Here is a 16179-nt window from a genome sequence, read left to right on the forward strand (position 1 = left end):
AATAACCTGGCTCTGCCAGATTTATATGTGTAACACTTGAGTATTGAGTTTGTTTGAGAAACAAATAGTGAAAATTTATCTGGCGTGAGCCAGGTTAAATCTACACACAAATGCCAAAGAAGTTGTATTTCTTTATTAATAATATGAATATTATTATTATTATTAATAATAATAATAATAATGATAATTATCATTATCATAATTATAATGTATATATTTTAGAATATAAAAAACACCTAACAAAAACAACAGGCTGGACCAGAGAGAAACAAAAGAAGTAAAAAATATAATTTGAAAATAAATAAGGGGTGGCATCCGAAGAAATAAAGGTTAAAGAATATTAAGGCCAAAATAAGACACATTTAGCCCAATGTCTCTCAAACTTGAGTCCTTGGTTCATGTGTTGGTATTACACAAAGAAAAGCAGATTTACCTTGATTTACCAGATTTACCATTTACCTTACATGATTATAAAATAAATATCAAACATAGAAAACATGACATATACTCTTCATTAATAAGTGCACAAAACAAGTGATTTTAATTATCGTATCAATCTCTTTAAATACTAATCCTGAGTAAGTGTTAATTACAATTAAATCTAAAAACAGAAACAACAACTAACAATAAAAAGGTCCATTTGATGGGTTTTATCATTATCTTAGGGCGTTCTTGTTATCTGAGCACATGATTTCAAATATGCAAAAGCAATACAATAAAGGTAAATTCGAGAGGACTATTGTGACAATTTCTGAGTGATTTCATCAAAAAGTCCTGTTCTGAACTTCAACATCTCCTTCAGATTTTTGCTCTGTAAAGCCTGTTGCATAGACATTAACTGTGCGTCTTTGGGTAATGTTAGTGTTGTGTCATTGAGCACAGCGTGGAGCATCTCCAGGGACTCGGAGAAAGAGGTTTTCTGATCCGAGCAAATGGGAAACAGACACGCGTTCCACAAGCTGCGACACGACGCATCGCCTGAAAAATGGAGTCCTTCATCGTCGATCCCCCAGTGGGACAGGCAGTTAGCGAGACTCAAACCAAAAAGTTTCAGGGCTCGGAGATCAGCACAATTGTCCACAGAACACTTCAGATCGTCATTTATCCCAAACACAACTGTCACATATCCGATGCCGTGCATGTGGCTGACGCAAAGTGAATGCATAAAGACTGAATCAGGAACAGAAACACCAGGTCCGACCCAGCAGCTACTCAAAACGGACCCTTTGCCAATACGAACTCCCACTTCGAGTCGGCAAAACTCTACAACTGAACCGGTTCCTACAGAGCAACTCGGGTCGACTACGCTGTACATCACGCAGCAAGAGGCGGCGCGCTGCTGGTTCTCCTCGCCGTTGTGTAGGCTGAAGGCCGACGACACAAGACCTAGTTCATTTCTGAGCGCCGTGTCTTCTTGAGCGAGGTGAAAAAGGTATTCGGATGTGGTTCCGATGTGGTAAAACTTGGAGTTGTTCAGAAGAATCACGTTCAAAGAGGTGCCTCTAAGAACGTGGAAGATCTTATTACGGATTCCCACCAAATTGCCCTCGTCTTTGGTGACATTGGCAGTGTTTCTGGTGTAGTCTGCGGAGGCTCCTGGGCCGAGAGCTTGAAGAAAATCCCCATACGCATCGATCTCACATTCCAGGGGTCCGACTTCTCTGAGCAGATCGAGGAGAGACTTTGAGGTCTGGACGTCAAAGTAATACGTGCTGTCAGTATACACAAACTCTTTACCCGAGGCACCGTTACAAACAGCTCCAGTGTCTCGCATTTTATCGACGCTCGGTTTGTGTAGAAAACGCACACAGGAAGTGGTCTGCATTTCCGCGTGAGGCGATGTTTCGGGAGATTCCAGCACAAACACCCCGTGCGTGGTGCCAATAGACAGAGGAGACGGGTGGCCTAAAGCAGTGAAACCGGGTTTGTCAAAGCTGATGCGCTGGTCTTCTGCGACGCTGTACAGCTCGATGTCGTCGGCGCAGGTCACAAGAACGCCGGGCTTCATATTCGACGGGAAGTCCACGTACATGGCCAGTTTGAGCTCCAGCATCTGGTACAAGGGGTTCCCCAGGGGCAGCGCCGTGAAGATCTTCCCCAGAGCACTGGCACTTGGCAAACGCTGACTCAGGCCACCTAAACGAGCAGCGACAGAAACGCAAGGAAAAGTGAGATTTAATACAAACATTTGCGCGCTGATTTTGTCTGTTTGTGCAATAATCAATAAGATAACGACTGTACTGTAGAAATATCCACATTAGCCAAGGGGAAATAACGCTGATTGGAGCGGACAGTATGGGCCGTTGATTCCGGTTAGAGAATCAGGGGAAACTGGATTGATTGAGAATGTCCTTTAATTTGTACATATTACAAATTGGTGGTGTGTGTGTGGGAACAGAAAGACAGTAAACATGAATTAAGTCACATTACTAAACTTCTACATTGCACAGTATATGCGGTATAGAACTCGGGTTACATTAGTAACCTACATATGCGCCGATGACGGAGCTATTTTTAGAACAAGCTAGTTGACGGCGAAAACAGCGATAAGTAATGGATCGCGGCAGTTTAGCTGAATACAGTGCATTAACTGTCAAAGATAAGGATAAACATCAACAATATACAATTGATAAACATTAACACGACCAAATACTCACTTTTATAGTAATTACGCACACAATATGTGGTGCTGCTGAATAGTTAGCTTGAATAGTAACAGTAAAAGAGGGCCGTCCAGAAACACGGAACTAAACTTTGGTTCCCCCCTTAGTCTTTCTGACACAGCCGCCCCCAATTGTCAGTCAGGATAATTGTCCATCACCAGAAAGACTATCAGGAGCGCTGTCGTCTTCTTCCACCAGCGGAGGAAGAGGAATCAGCCTGACGACCGGACGAGTGTAGGTCTTCTCTCTCACCTTCACGGCCGCTGTACGTACCCGACCATCTGGTGCAGGGAATGTCTCTGTCACTGTGCCCACGGGCCAGGATGCTCTCGGGAAGCGAGGATTTACGATGAGGACCACCTGTCCAACGCGGAGCTCCTTCACGTCAGTCTTCCACTTTCGTCGATCTTGTAGACCAGGTAGGTACTGGCGGATGAAGGATGACCAGAAGTTGTCGGCGAGCACCTGACTGTGTCTCCATCGGCGTCTTCCCAGCAGGTCTTCACTGTCGTAGAGAGCTTGTGGAAGTGACGAATCTTTGCGTCCCATAAGCAGCATGTTGGGTGTTACCGGGTCAGGATCTGCGACATCGGCTGAGACATATCCAAGTGGCTTGGAGTTCAGGATGCCTTCCACCTCGATGAGTAGGGTGCGCAGGACCGGCTCAGGAACAACTTGCTCCTTTAGAATGACTCTAAGGGAAGCCTTTATCGACTTGACCTCCCTCTCCCACGTCCCTCCAAAGTGGGGAGCAGCTGGGGGATTGAACCGGAACTTGATTCTATGTTCTGCAAGATGTTTTTGGAGTTGAGGGTTCATGGCTTGAAAGGCCTCTTGAAGTTCCCGACAGCCACCAGTGAAGTTTGTGCCATTGTCACAGAGTATCTCAAATGGCTTCCCACGACGGGCAACAAAGCGGCGGAGGCAAAGCAGGAAAGTGTCAGAGTCCAAGCCTTCAAGTAGATCTAAGTGAAGGCACCTTGTTGTCATACATTTGAATAGAATGCCCCATCTTTTTTCTTGGCGGCGACCAGTCTTCACAAGGAATGGACCGAAGCAGTCAACTCCCACAGAGTAGAATGGTGGTTTGTAGAGCCGCAGTCTTGCCGGTGGGAGATCTGCCATTCTTGGAGTTTGGGGTTTGGCACGCCAAAATTGGCATTCACGGCAGCCGTACTGGTGTTTGCGGATAGCCTCACGTCCTCTTAGGATCCAGTACTGGCGTCGCAACTCCGCAAGGACACGTTCAGCACCCGGGTGGTGGAGCCGTTCGTCGCCGTCTTTGATAAGCAACTTGGTGATAGGGTGTCTTGAGTCTTAAACAATTGGATGGATGGTTTCAGTTTCGAGGTCAGCCGCCCGTCGAAGCCTGCCACCAACTCGGATTAGACCAGTTGCTTGCTCGTACTCTGGAGCGAGGGAACTGAGCCTGCTATCTCTAGGAATTGGACGAAGGGTCTTGAGTGCTTTAACTTCTGCCGGGAAGGACTCAACTTGGGCTTGAACTAGCAGGGCTCTTTCAGCTGCAATGAAGTCTGAAGCTTCGATATTGACTTCAGGCGTAGCCGCCCCGTGACGGGACTGCTGAGTGGCTCGAACTAATTCTGTCCAGGTGTGGAACTTACTGGAGTCAGGAAGCTGGGGGCTAGGTGGCACTGTAACAACTCCGATGAAGGCACTTTTCTTTAGCTCGCGTTGATCAGGTTCAGCAGCAGCGGTAGGCATAGTTGGCCACCGGTCTTGAGTTTCAGTGAGGAATGTAGGACCAAATCTCCACTGGCGATGGCACAGCAGCTCTTTCAAGGTGAGGCCCCTGGTTATGTGATCTGCAGGGTTACGAGGCGAGTCAACATACCTCCAGCTTGTAAGGTCGGTCAACGTCTGGATTTCCGCTACCCGCGTTCCAACAAACACCTTGTAGCGGCAGGACTCTGATTGTAGCCAGTGGAGTACAGTGGTGGAATCGGACCAGCAGATGACTTGGTGGATTGGAATGGTGAGCTCGGTCTCAATAAGCTTGACAAGTTGTGCACCAGTTAGTGCTGCGCTGAGTTCAAGGCGAGGAATGGAGAGGCACTTCTTCGGGGCTACTCTGGAACGGGCTAGGATGAAGGCAATATGGACATTACCTTGGTCATCAGTGGTTCGCAGGTAAGCGACTGAACTGTATGCCCTCTCCGAAGCATCACAGAACACATGGAGCTCCCTGGTCACTGTGGAAGTATCAGCATTTGGAGGCATGTAAGCTCTGGGGAACTGCACTTGAAGGAGATTGGGGAGCTCTTTGACCCAGGCAAGCCACTGCTCTTTAAGCTGTTGGTGTTCGATTGGGTCATCCCAGCTGAGGTCTTGCTTCCAGAGGTCCTGGATTAGAACCTTTGCTCTAGTTGTGAATGGTATTATGAACCCCAATGGATCATATTGGCTTGCAAGAGTCTTGTACAGGTTTCTGAGCGTGAGTTGAAGAGGCTCTTGTAGGCGGTGTCGATAACCCATGGTGTCATCAAGGCAGTTCCACTGCAGTCCAAGTGTAGACTCGTTCAGATCAGCGCTATCGCGGGACAGCCACAGTTCACTGCTGACAGATCTAGCTTCGGTGGGCAAGTGCTCAATGACTGAAGGCAGGTTGCTTGCCCACTGCCTGATCTCAAAACCACCTTCTGCGAGAAGTTGGCACAGTCCATCCACGACAGCCTTGGCATGAGCAGGGTCTGGTGTACTGTAGAGACAGTTGTCAACATAGAATGCCTGGGTCACTACTTCGGCAAGACCTGATGGGTTGGCTTGAGAGTCTAGGACATGGCGCTGCAGAGCATAGGTTGCGCAGCATGGACTGCAGGTGGTCCCAAAAGGCAGGACCTGCCACTCATAGATGTCGGGCTCCTCCTCTCGCTGCATATTTCTCCACAAGAAGCGCATGATGGGTTTGTCAGCAGCAAGCAGGAGTACCTGGTGAAACATACTTCGAATGTCACCGCTGATTGCCACACTGTGCTGGCGAAATCTAAGAAGCACGCCAAGCAAGGTTGGTCCTAGGGTTGGCCCTGGAAGCAGTTGCTCATTCAAAGTTTGGCCTTTGTATTGAAATGAGCAGTTGAAGACTATACGGTCCTTGCCGTTATGGTGCACAATGTGGTGCGGGATGTACCAGGACTCTGTGGACTTGCATGCTTCTTCAGGTGAGATCCTTGCTACATAGCCTGCTGCCTTGAGCTTCTGGATTTCTGAGCAATAGGTGGCGGCCTTTACTGGGTCTTTGGCAAGTCTACGTTCGGTGCTGCGGAGACTTGGCAGTGCTGCTTCTTTGGGCGCTTGAAGAGGGATCGGTGGAAAGCGGCGGAGGAGCGGTGTGGCATAGCGCAGGGTACCCTCATTGTCTATTCTAACTGTAGATGTTTGGAGAAGGTCGAGGGCTTGCTGGTCAAGCTTAGACCTGGTTACCGCTTTCTCACAGTAAGGCAGGGTGTCAAGTTGCCAGAGGCGCTGCACGTGCTGGAGTAACTCCGTGTTGGCTGCAGCTGTAGCAATATGCAGGCATTGGGTCGGATTATGAGCTGTTTGGATTGGAGTCATGGGACCTTGAAGGCACCAGCCGAGACGAGTGCAGACAGCAACAGGGCCATCTGGAGAGCCTTGTATAATTGGCATGACGGGACTGATGAGGTGGCACATATCCGAACCAATGAGGATGAGTGGACGCACACGGTCGACAGCTTGAAGTGGGATGCCTTGTAAGTGTCTGTGAGCCCGCTGGAGAGCAGCGATAGGGTAGTTGTGCTCCGCAAAGCATAGTCCATCAGCTGAAAATGCATTGGAGATGAGATACTTCTCATTGGGCTTGGAAAGAGGAGAGACTTGAAAGGAAACTGTCAGGCCTTCTAACTGTTTGACATTCTGGTGTATTGTCTGGATGGGAAGAGTCTCTGGAACTCCAGAAAGATTGAGGGACTGGAGGACTGGTGATAAGACGATTGTCCTCTCAGAGCCGTCGTCTAGAATTGCAGGTGCTTCCACTGACCGCTTGCCATTGTGAATGAGGATCTTTACCACCTTTAGCATCACTCGCTGCGTACGGTTGGGTTGGTCAAGGTAGACCTTTGTTGATCCTGGGCTCATTGTCAGGACAGCATTGGAGGTGTCACGGATGGAGTCATGAAGTATTGTGAGATGTTGCTCTTTACACACTTTGCAGGGCCGTTTGAGGTTGCAGCTCTCTACCGCATGACTGCGCCCACATTTCCAGCAGCGGTTTCCATCTTTGATCCAACTGACTATCTGGTTGGGTGTGAGCTTCTTAAAGTTATCACAGGAGTTCAGGTAGTGATCTTTGTTGTTGCAATGCGGACAGTAGGGCTGTGACTTTGAAGCCGGCTTGGACTGGGCAGGTTTAGAGTGAGTTGACTCTTCCTTCACTGTGAGAAGCACAGGTGTGGACCGCTCTCTGTAGGTTGTAGAGGGGAAGCTCTTTGTAGATTTAGCTGGTTTACTTGACTCAGTCTGGTAGAGGGCTGCGGCACGACTTGAAATGCGTTTGGCTTGAGACTTGACTTGGAGCCAGTCAGCTAGGTCAGGAAGCGTGTAGGTGCGGTCTGAACCTGATTGCAGAATCCCTCGGTTAAGACAATACTCCACAAAGCCGTCACGGTAAGAAGGGGGCAGCTTACTTAGCAGCCGGTCAACGTGCGACCCGCACATGAGCTCCACGCCGTTGTGTCCTTCAAGAGTTTTCAGCATACCCACTAGGGCTTGGATGGACAGAGCAAAGAGGTCGAAACTGTTGGCATCACTTGTCTTAAGTGCAGGAGAGTTTAGGATGGCGCCGAGCTCGGACTGGATAAGCTGCCTTGGTTGACCATACTTATCTTGTAGTGCGTTGAGTGCAGCGGTATACGGGCTTGAGTGATGCATGTATGCCTTTGCGAGTTGAAGAGCGCTCGGAAGCTTCAGATGGCTTAGCAACACTTGGTATTTGTATTGCTCACTGAGATGGCTGTGGTTACTGAGCAGACTATCTAGTGCCATCTTCAGGAGGGCAAAGTCACTCTCACGACCGCTCTCAAACACAGGCAGCATGGGCTTGGGGATGCCAAAGGCAGAGGCAATTAGCATTTCTGCTCCGAGTTGTGGTTGTAGACCAGGATAGGGCGCAGGTGCTGGTAAGGGAGCCTGGATGGGATAAGATGTGGCCGGAGGCTGCTCCCACTTGCAATATGCTATTGGCGGTTTTGGCTGCACTGCGTTTGTGTTGACGAGAGTGGGGTGCGATGCAGAGTTTAACTCTGTTGCTTGAATTAGAGTACTTTGCTGCTGCGCAGGTGAAGCTGTAGCTGCTGGTTGAGGCTGATAGGGGCTCGAGGAGTTGCTGTTAGTACTGAGCATTGAAGTGACCAGTTTGGCTAGTTCAACATCAGTCTGTAGCTGCTGGAGTCTGCGGCTTTGGTCGAGGCGTTTGCTCAGGGCCTCTTTAGCTTGAAGGGCTTCCTCTTGTGCTCGTTGAGCAGCTTTAGCTTGGGTCTGTAGTTGATGAAGTTCCCGCTCTGCCTGTACATCCTCTTCCATCTGTCTCCGGAGGTTAACAAGTTCAAGTTGTTTAGCATTCTCTTCCAGTATTGCAGCTTGTATGGGAGAGAGACCATCTTGTGGGTAATGACCAATAGAGTAAGTCGTGTGTCTCCCTGAGCGTGAGCTGAAGCCAGATACAGAGCTGTGGGCTCTCCTCGAGGTGCTTCTGTGTTTGCTGCTGTAGCTGGATGAAGCGTTTGGAGGATGTGAGCTGTGTACGCCATAGTTGACTTCATAGTCCATCAGATGAGAGGGTAGACGGGCTTCTCTCTGGGGCCTGGTAAGTTCCTCTTCCATGGGTGCTGCGTGGTCCATACTGCTAAAGCGTAGCTCCAATCCAGGCTCGAAGGACCAGAATTTAATGTAGAAATATCCACATTAGCCAAGGGGAAATAACGCTGATTGGAGCGGACAGTATGGGCCGTTGATTCCGGTTAGAGAATCAGGGGAAACTGGATTGATTGAGAATGTCCTTTAATTTGTACATATTACAAATTGGTGGTGTGTGTGTGGGAACAGAAAGACAGTAAACATGAATTAAGTCACATTACTAAACTTCTACATTGCACAGTATATGCGGTATAGAACTCGGGTTACATTAGTAACCTACATATGCGCCGATGACGGAGCTATTTTTAGAACAAGCTAGTTGACGGCGAAAACAGCGATAAGTAATGGATCGCGGCAGTTTAGCTGAATACAGTGCATTAACTGTCAAAGATAAGGATAAACATCAACAATATACAATTGATAAACATTAACACGACCAAATACTCACTTTTATAGTAATTACGCACACAATATGTGGTGCTGCTGAATAGTTAGCTTGAATAGTAACAGTAAAAGAGGGCCGTCCAGAAACACGGAACTAAACTTTGGTTCCCCCCTTAGTCTTTCTGACATGTACAGACTTTAAAACATATGCAAAAGGATTTTTCTTTTAAATCACAAAAACATAAATCAAAACAGAAACAAACATTAAACAATTTGTGATACATTTAACAGCATATTATTATTAACTTTACTCGTATTAATGCGTTTGGACTAGTCAACTCACTGAAAGAAGTAACCAGTGAACAATTGACTATTAAAATAATCATAAATTTGTTTGTGTACAGACAAATGTCAAAAGCATTGACAAGCATACTTTTATTACATTTACCTGTATTGCAGTTGTCAAAGTAGTACTAGAATTCAAAACTGATCAAAGCAATGGGCAACTCAATGCTGTACAATGTAGATATAACTCTAAAGGAGCCAAACCTGCATGAATCAGAAGAACTCTTAGTTTGTTCAGAAGTGTCCCATAGACGTCGCAGAGGTGTTTAAGTGTGTACAGAGTGGAGCCTCCATTCCCTACAAAACAAACCATTAAACTCTTGTAAAAACTGTACCAGCAGCAATCACAGGGCAAGAGAACACAATGGATCTTCAACACTGCACTCACCGATTTTAAAGCCAGGCGGATCTGAGACAACCTTGAAGTCGATCCCAAGAGGAAGCTGCTTTCTTTGGATTTTCTCCTTTATTTGCAGCTCGTACGCGTCTTTCTGACTCTCATCCACAGCCGTGACCACGACCACGTCCCAAAACTCACCCGGCTTCACCTCACGCCCTTCACACAACATTAAACTCCAGTCATTTCACTTTTAAATAAGTCTAACTTTGACTTACCTCGCAAATCGTCAAACTTGAGCAGCTTCTGACGTGTTGCTATCTTCAGCTGCTTGTTATGTCCCTCGTCCATTGTAGGTTTGGCCGAAGAGAAATGATAGAAGAGCATCGACTCGATCAAGACAAATGTGGAACGTGTGCTGTCAACAGCAACTTCCGGGTAGTCACACGTGACTCGCTCAACTCTCGATGATTGGTTGAAGGCGCACCTCAATGTCATTGGGGCGAAATCTGCAGGTGTTGAAGCGGTTACTTGTGTTATCTTTATTCAACTTTGGGCTCGTCAAAGTCCCCCTTTTAATGTTACCTTTGACCTTATTTTGTTGTTTGTGTTGATGCTGATTTTTTTCTTTTTTTAACTTAACAAAGTAATAATCTCTTATTGTGAATGAATAATGCACTCGAGAAAAAAACTGTCAAGAGCCATGCAACAACAATGGATTATTATTGCTATGATTTTTAGATTCTGAAAACATAACTAGAATACTATTTTAATTGTAAATACAGGAAATCGAGCAAACCAATAAATGGATAGGTTTTGCAGTAGGTACAGACTGTAAAGCGTTATGAACAGTTCTTTATCTGCTGAACAGTTCTTCATCCGCCTCAAAGAACTAGTTCTCCTCCTGAATGGTTCCAGCTCCACAGTTTATTTGTAAAATGAAGCATGTCCATCTGAGGGAGTAGGATCTCTCCTTCACTGTGGAACTCCCCAAGGTTTCTACTTTATCCCAAAGGGGTTTGGTAGTTTTTCCTGGCTGAGAAGGATCTAAGGACACGGGACCTTGGGACATTTGTCTAAGGACACAGGATGCTGGGACATTGCCAAGTCCCTATGAATATTGTTTGATTATTGTTCTCACTGTCGCCCTTCAAGGACACTGCTGTTGGAATTTCAGACGTGACAAAATGAATTGAATCGTAAAACATAGCTCAAAAGTGCAACATAAGTTCACTTTGTCTTCTTGTAAAAACATATGATGTGGAACATACAATGCACACAGGAGGCGTGACGATGTTTTCTTGTAGATGCATTCAAAGATACTCATATCGCTCCAGGGGTCTGCACCTGTCACAACAACATCACAGTCCTAAAAAGTACCCTCCAGCTGTATTTTCTTTTCTCATAAAAAATGGTTGAGGAATGGCAAGAATGCTGAGAAGAGGGTTTAATATACTAGGACAACAGCTCAAGGGAGGATAATCCACTGGCCTATTGTGTTTACTGTTCATTTAAAACAGCTTGAAGTGAAGCGCTTGGGAGAAAGTGCACTGTAGTACTAATACAATGGCATAGGCTACATACAAATACAGAAAATACATTGCTTTAACTTTATTTAAACCCCGCATATAGGTAGAAAATAATAATGAATTGAAAGTCTAGTTTATGTTATATTTTACTTCAAACAATGAGGCCCTGGTATTATGAATACAGTGTACATATTTGAAATATTATATAAATTAGTATTGCATAAACAGTTATAAATCCAATCTAGCAAAATCCTAAGAAGATTACAAATGTAGTTTTACAAGAATCGTCTTGCTTCATTGCTTCATACTGCTTACTACAGTTCAGAGGAGGTTCAGAATTCATGACCAGAGGTTAAGAAGTCTGACTCTGTTTGTTGGCCTCCAGAAAGAGACTACAAGCGGAAAATGCACTGTAAAAACTGGAAGAAAGTCCAGCGATGTCCGTGGAGATGTAGGGCAGGACTCCCGGTGTGGCCTGGTTGTAGTATGTCACCTGAACACAGTACAATTTGGTCATATCAGCACGTGCGTGTAATATACGGTAGTGATATGATACTGGGTAGAAATGTGTTCATGCTGCGCAAATTTGGCTGACCTTGGAGACAAAACTGCACTCTTCCAGTATGGTAAAGCCAGCACAGAGCACCTCTCCTCTGGTGTAGTCCCCAGAGGGAGGGTGAGTGGGCAAAGTCACAGAACGCAGTGCAATCAGATAAGGATCCCTGAGAAACAAAGACAATGCATGCTAGTTTTTTGTTTGTAGTGCCGTAGTAATAAATGGAAAAAGCCTGCAGCCAAGAGAACATCGCACGTAAAGTTGTGCGTTTACATTTTGTGTTACGGAAGTGTATGTGAATGAATGAGCACCTGGCATCACAAGGCTTCCTCCGAGACGCCAGCAGGATGAACTCCGTGGCTTTGTCCCGTTTACTGACCGATGGGGTCGTCACGCGATATATGGTGTCGTCTTCATCCGCCTGCATGATCACCTCACACTCTCTGGAGAAATACAGTCAAACTATACAGTTTTTATCTTTATTTTTTATGGAAAGATAAAACAAAGACAAGTGTAGCTGGTGCAAATAATCTGGAGCAAAGGTCTGGCAAATTGCTATGTTTGGTACTCAAATTAACAGCAAATGTCTATTATTATTTCAGCGCAGTCCAGTTGGTTCAGTCTGTGTCATCCATTTCTTTGTGATAGCCTTTTTCCCTCCTGCCAAAGCTATCCATCTGTTGTGTTTATTGCAGGGGTTTAATGGCCCAGAAACAGTTTTTAAGTCATGTGGGATGATAATGTTTAAAAGAATTTCACAGTGCTTTATTCATTCATGTATTTAGTAAGACAATCGCAAAACACGTGCTGGTGATGGACTGACACAATTTCTCTAGCAACAAGTACTATTTCCCTGTGTATAGTGTGTGCATTTTGCATATTGTAAAATTGTATGACAAACCCCTGTTACTTACTCATAGTGTTGGTCCCACTGTTTTCTCCTGGTTAGGTCAGACAGTAGATGAAATGTCTGCGCTGCCGGGACGCACACGTGCATCTCCACCTTGAAGAACAGCCTATGGTTTTCCTCTTGCGTGTACAACCTCACCTGGCGAGGTGCAGAGTCAAACATGTAAATCTAGGCACTTTTGTAATTTTCTTACAGTAGCTAAAATATGTAAGAGATGTTAGGGTTAAGTGTTGAATATAAACATAAGCAGTTGAAAAATGTTTCTGACCTTGTTTTTCTCAGAAGTTAAAATCCAGCTGTTTCTGGCATCCATTAGTTTCAGAGCTGATACATTATTGTAGCTCAGATAGATCTATAAATCAGAATTAAATTAAACGTAATGATAAAAACAACAACAACAACCACCACCACCACAATAATAATAATAATAACTGCAATACCTGATTACTTGGATCCCAGGGGACTGATAGAGGAACTTCATTTTGCTTACAGGAGATTATATACTTCCTGTACAGACAATTAATCATTAGCTTGTAAGCAGACTTGTACGTTTTTGTTAGTATGAATAACATAATTGTTTAAATGGAAGTCACCTGTCAAGCCGAATTTTCTTTCTAGCAATTGCTTCCTTGTAGCGTCTTATCCCATCCTATTCAAACAATCAATTAAAACTACTCATATTCAACAATACAAACAATTTCAACCACACATATTACATTTTATTATTTGAAAAAAACTCACCACAGGTTCAGGCCGTATTCGTGAGAGAGTTTGTGGTTTCCGGTCACTGTCTAGCACTTCAAATGTCATAAAAGCACTGTTTATATGACGCAAAGGCTCCCCACCCTTATAGGCCTCTGCACAGACTCCCACCTCCATGCTGCAATAACAAGAACACCATATGCAAACCTTTTCATGCTTGTAAAGAAAACACCGTTGGTAAATGGTACACTCACCTGTGCTTAAAGGCATTATTTACAATGGCTTTCAGAACCAGTCGATCACCAATGTGAGATGGGCCCCGGAAATGAAACATATCAATGCTCCTGAGAGTTGGGTGAGCGTTACATAAGCGGCTGAAATGAACACAAACTACGTATTACAATCTAAATGTTGCTCAGTTATAGCTACATCAATCTGGTTTAACATTTAAGGTTTAAGTGTTTGATTAAGAGACCCAGCATTAAATGAACAATAGTTTGGAAATGCTTTGGCCTTTGCTTGAGATGCCTTTGGCACAAACAGACATTTAAAGTGCTACATAATAAATCAACTCATCAATATAAAAATAAAAAGTGTTGGGAAGAATACTTATATTTGGTTGAATTAAAATGTATTTTGTAACACATTCTGTTACACGGTCAAATCAGAGTACAGTATTCTGAATACTGAAGACGTTCACAAAGAGTTGCAGTATATCATAGTGATTATACAATACTATAGTGATAGTAATTGCATGTATTAATCACTAATTAGAAAAGGAAAAATTGCAAATGCACTCACCATAAGAGCTGTGTTTTCTATTTTTCTTGCTAATGCCGTGCAGTTTGAAGTCTGACTTGCATGATCAAATACCACAATGTATTCCTTTGATTTTAGGAAAGTAACAATACTCTGAATACCACCAAATGAAATACCAGAACACAAATGCTCGAAATTAGTATTCTGAATACATTACTTCCCAACACTGTTGACAGAGAGATATTCTGTTTTATTCAGTTGCACATAATCAGTAATAACAATCAGAGTGTTAGATAATAACATGTTTATTACCATGCGGAAATGGTGGCCACATTCTCCATCCAGGCCATGATCTGGCCCCCGAAAGTGCTGACCTGATGGTTTGCATGAGGAGGAAGCACCAGCTCCACACTCTCCACCCGAGTCCTTTCTGCTGGCACAGCGTCCTCATACTCCTGGCACTCTCCTGGAGAGGGAAACAAAGAACAAGGAGCTTAATCCATTCTGATTTAAAATGGTGCAATAACAGCATCAGATGCTGAGCTATGAAGCATCAGGCTGTACCCAGCTGAGATGTGCTGCTGCTCAGTAGGTCTGTAATGATCTCTGCATGTATGAGCCTCATCCTCCGGCGCTCGGCTGCCAGGCTGTACTCCATCTGCTCCATTTGTGTGTGTGGGACAACCTGCTTCAGCTGGACCTGTGCAGAACAGCCACAACATGGTTGACACTAAAGCATAAATTACTGTATACAGTGCATACAGTGTTTTTTTTACCTTTCCAGCCTCAGTTCGCCTGCCGACAAATGTGGCAAAGGCATGACACACCTTCCACTGTCTGTCTGTGTAAAGGTCTTCACAAGTGACCAGTATTCCAACCTTTACAAGAGACAACAGGTTTACAACATTTATCTGAATCATGAAAGTTCCCCAGGCAGGACTATACTCACCTCCATACTCGATGTGAAGGCTCTGTTGACTTTTGCAATAATATTGACAACATTTCCAACTCTGTAGGCAACACACATGCTTTGATTATACTCACAACAACACCCGACGCCTGAGGGTCATTCCCATACATTAAACGTATATGTTAAACACAACTGGTCAATATTTACAATGTATAAAGAACATGGTTATAACACTGTACCCTATGATGTGTTCAAAATGGATGTCATCCACAGAGGCAGTGATACAAGAACAACCAGCATGTCTTTCAGCTGGTGAAAAGAAGTAAATAATGACTAAATCCAAACACAAACATCTCACTGTAAATGAAAGATTAGCATGTGATTTTGGATGCTGACCAGACAGACAGGCAGTGGAGTCCATCCACTTGAGCAGCTGCCCCACGCTCAGCTCCCCGCGGTGGTTTGCATGACAGGGCAAAACAATCTGACTCATCTTTACTTCAGTGGGGTTTCTGTACATTTCACCACTCGCATCATTCTCCCGCATCTCGCCATCCGTTTCATTTAACATGATGAGCTATGGTATAATGGAATGGTACAAAAACAAAACTTGAATTATTTAATGGAATTTTGTAATGAATGCATTCATTACCTGAGGATCAATTCTACTTTTTAAAATTAGATTTGCAGATACTGGACAGTGCCGTATATCATGCACTTTGGGGGAAAAAAAGGAGAAAAATTTGCAATTTATGGGCAGGAAAGGTTAGCCTGCATGTGTGCTGTCACCCATAACATTGATGAATGTGGCACAAACATTTAGGTAATAACACTGACACCAAGTAATAAATATATAACATACAACATGTTATAGCCTTATGACAGCAGCAATGACAAAAAACACAACTTGCTTGTGTTGTGCAAAGTCTGTCTTAAGACGCTTTCAATAATCTCCTCCCAGTTGAATTTCTCAACAAAGCAACACAACCTGAAGCCTGTGGAATTACTGTTAGTATTAAAACATTGTCTTCATTTCCCCCTAAAGTTTGAAATCTAACAATGACAGTCACTGCTTTTTCTTTCCAAGGCTCTGGCACAAAGTATTTTAAGAGCAGGAGACACTAGATTAGATGAGTCTATTGGTTGGAACTCAAGTGTCTGCCCATAACCTCTGCCCATAACTTCTGCCCAT

At 44.5% G+C, this 16179-nt stretch overlaps 2 protein-coding genes across 2 annotated transcripts; both read right to left on the reverse strand.

The window, feature by feature from the left end:
• Positions 1-548: 548 nt before the first annotated feature.
• fpgt (fucose-1-phosphate guanylyltransferase) lies at positions 549-10032 on the reverse strand. The gene is made up of 4 exons (XM_072439400.1): positions 9900-10032; positions 9673-9840; positions 9489-9581; positions 549-2136 (listed from the first exon to the last, which is right to left on the reverse strand). Exons 1-4 carry the CDS (start codon positions 10006-10008, stop codon positions 737-739), a joined length of 1770 nt encoding a protein of 589 aa, XP_072295501.1. The 5' UTR covers positions 10009-10032; the 3' UTR covers positions 549-736.
• A 919-nt stretch (positions 10033-10951) lies between these two features.
• acot11b (acyl-CoA thioesterase 11b) lies at positions 10952-15558 on the reverse strand. Its single transcript, XM_072438751.1, has 15 exons — positions 15384-15558; positions 15227-15296; positions 15027-15087; positions 14854-14955; positions 14642-14777; positions 14390-14543; positions 13573-13692; positions 13358-13496; positions 13210-13265; positions 13057-13123; positions 12885-12968; positions 12621-12754; positions 12018-12149; positions 11746-11872; positions 10952-11643 (listed from the first exon to the last, which is right to left on the reverse strand). Exons 1-15 carry the CDS (start codon positions 15556-15558, stop codon positions 11503-11505), a joined length of 1698 nt encoding a protein of 565 aa, XP_072294852.1. The 3' UTR covers positions 10952-11502.
• Positions 15559-16179: the final 621 nt, after the last annotated feature.

This window comes from Eucyclogobius newberryi, unplaced genomic scaffold (assembly GCF_026437365.1).
Source record: "Eucyclogobius newberryi isolate DKJ021-1_F unplaced genomic scaffold, fEucNew1.0.hap1 SCAF_9, whole genome shotgun sequence".
Classification (NCBI taxonomy): Eukaryota; Metazoa; Chordata; class Actinopteri; order Gobiiformes; family Gobiidae; genus Eucyclogobius; species Eucyclogobius newberryi.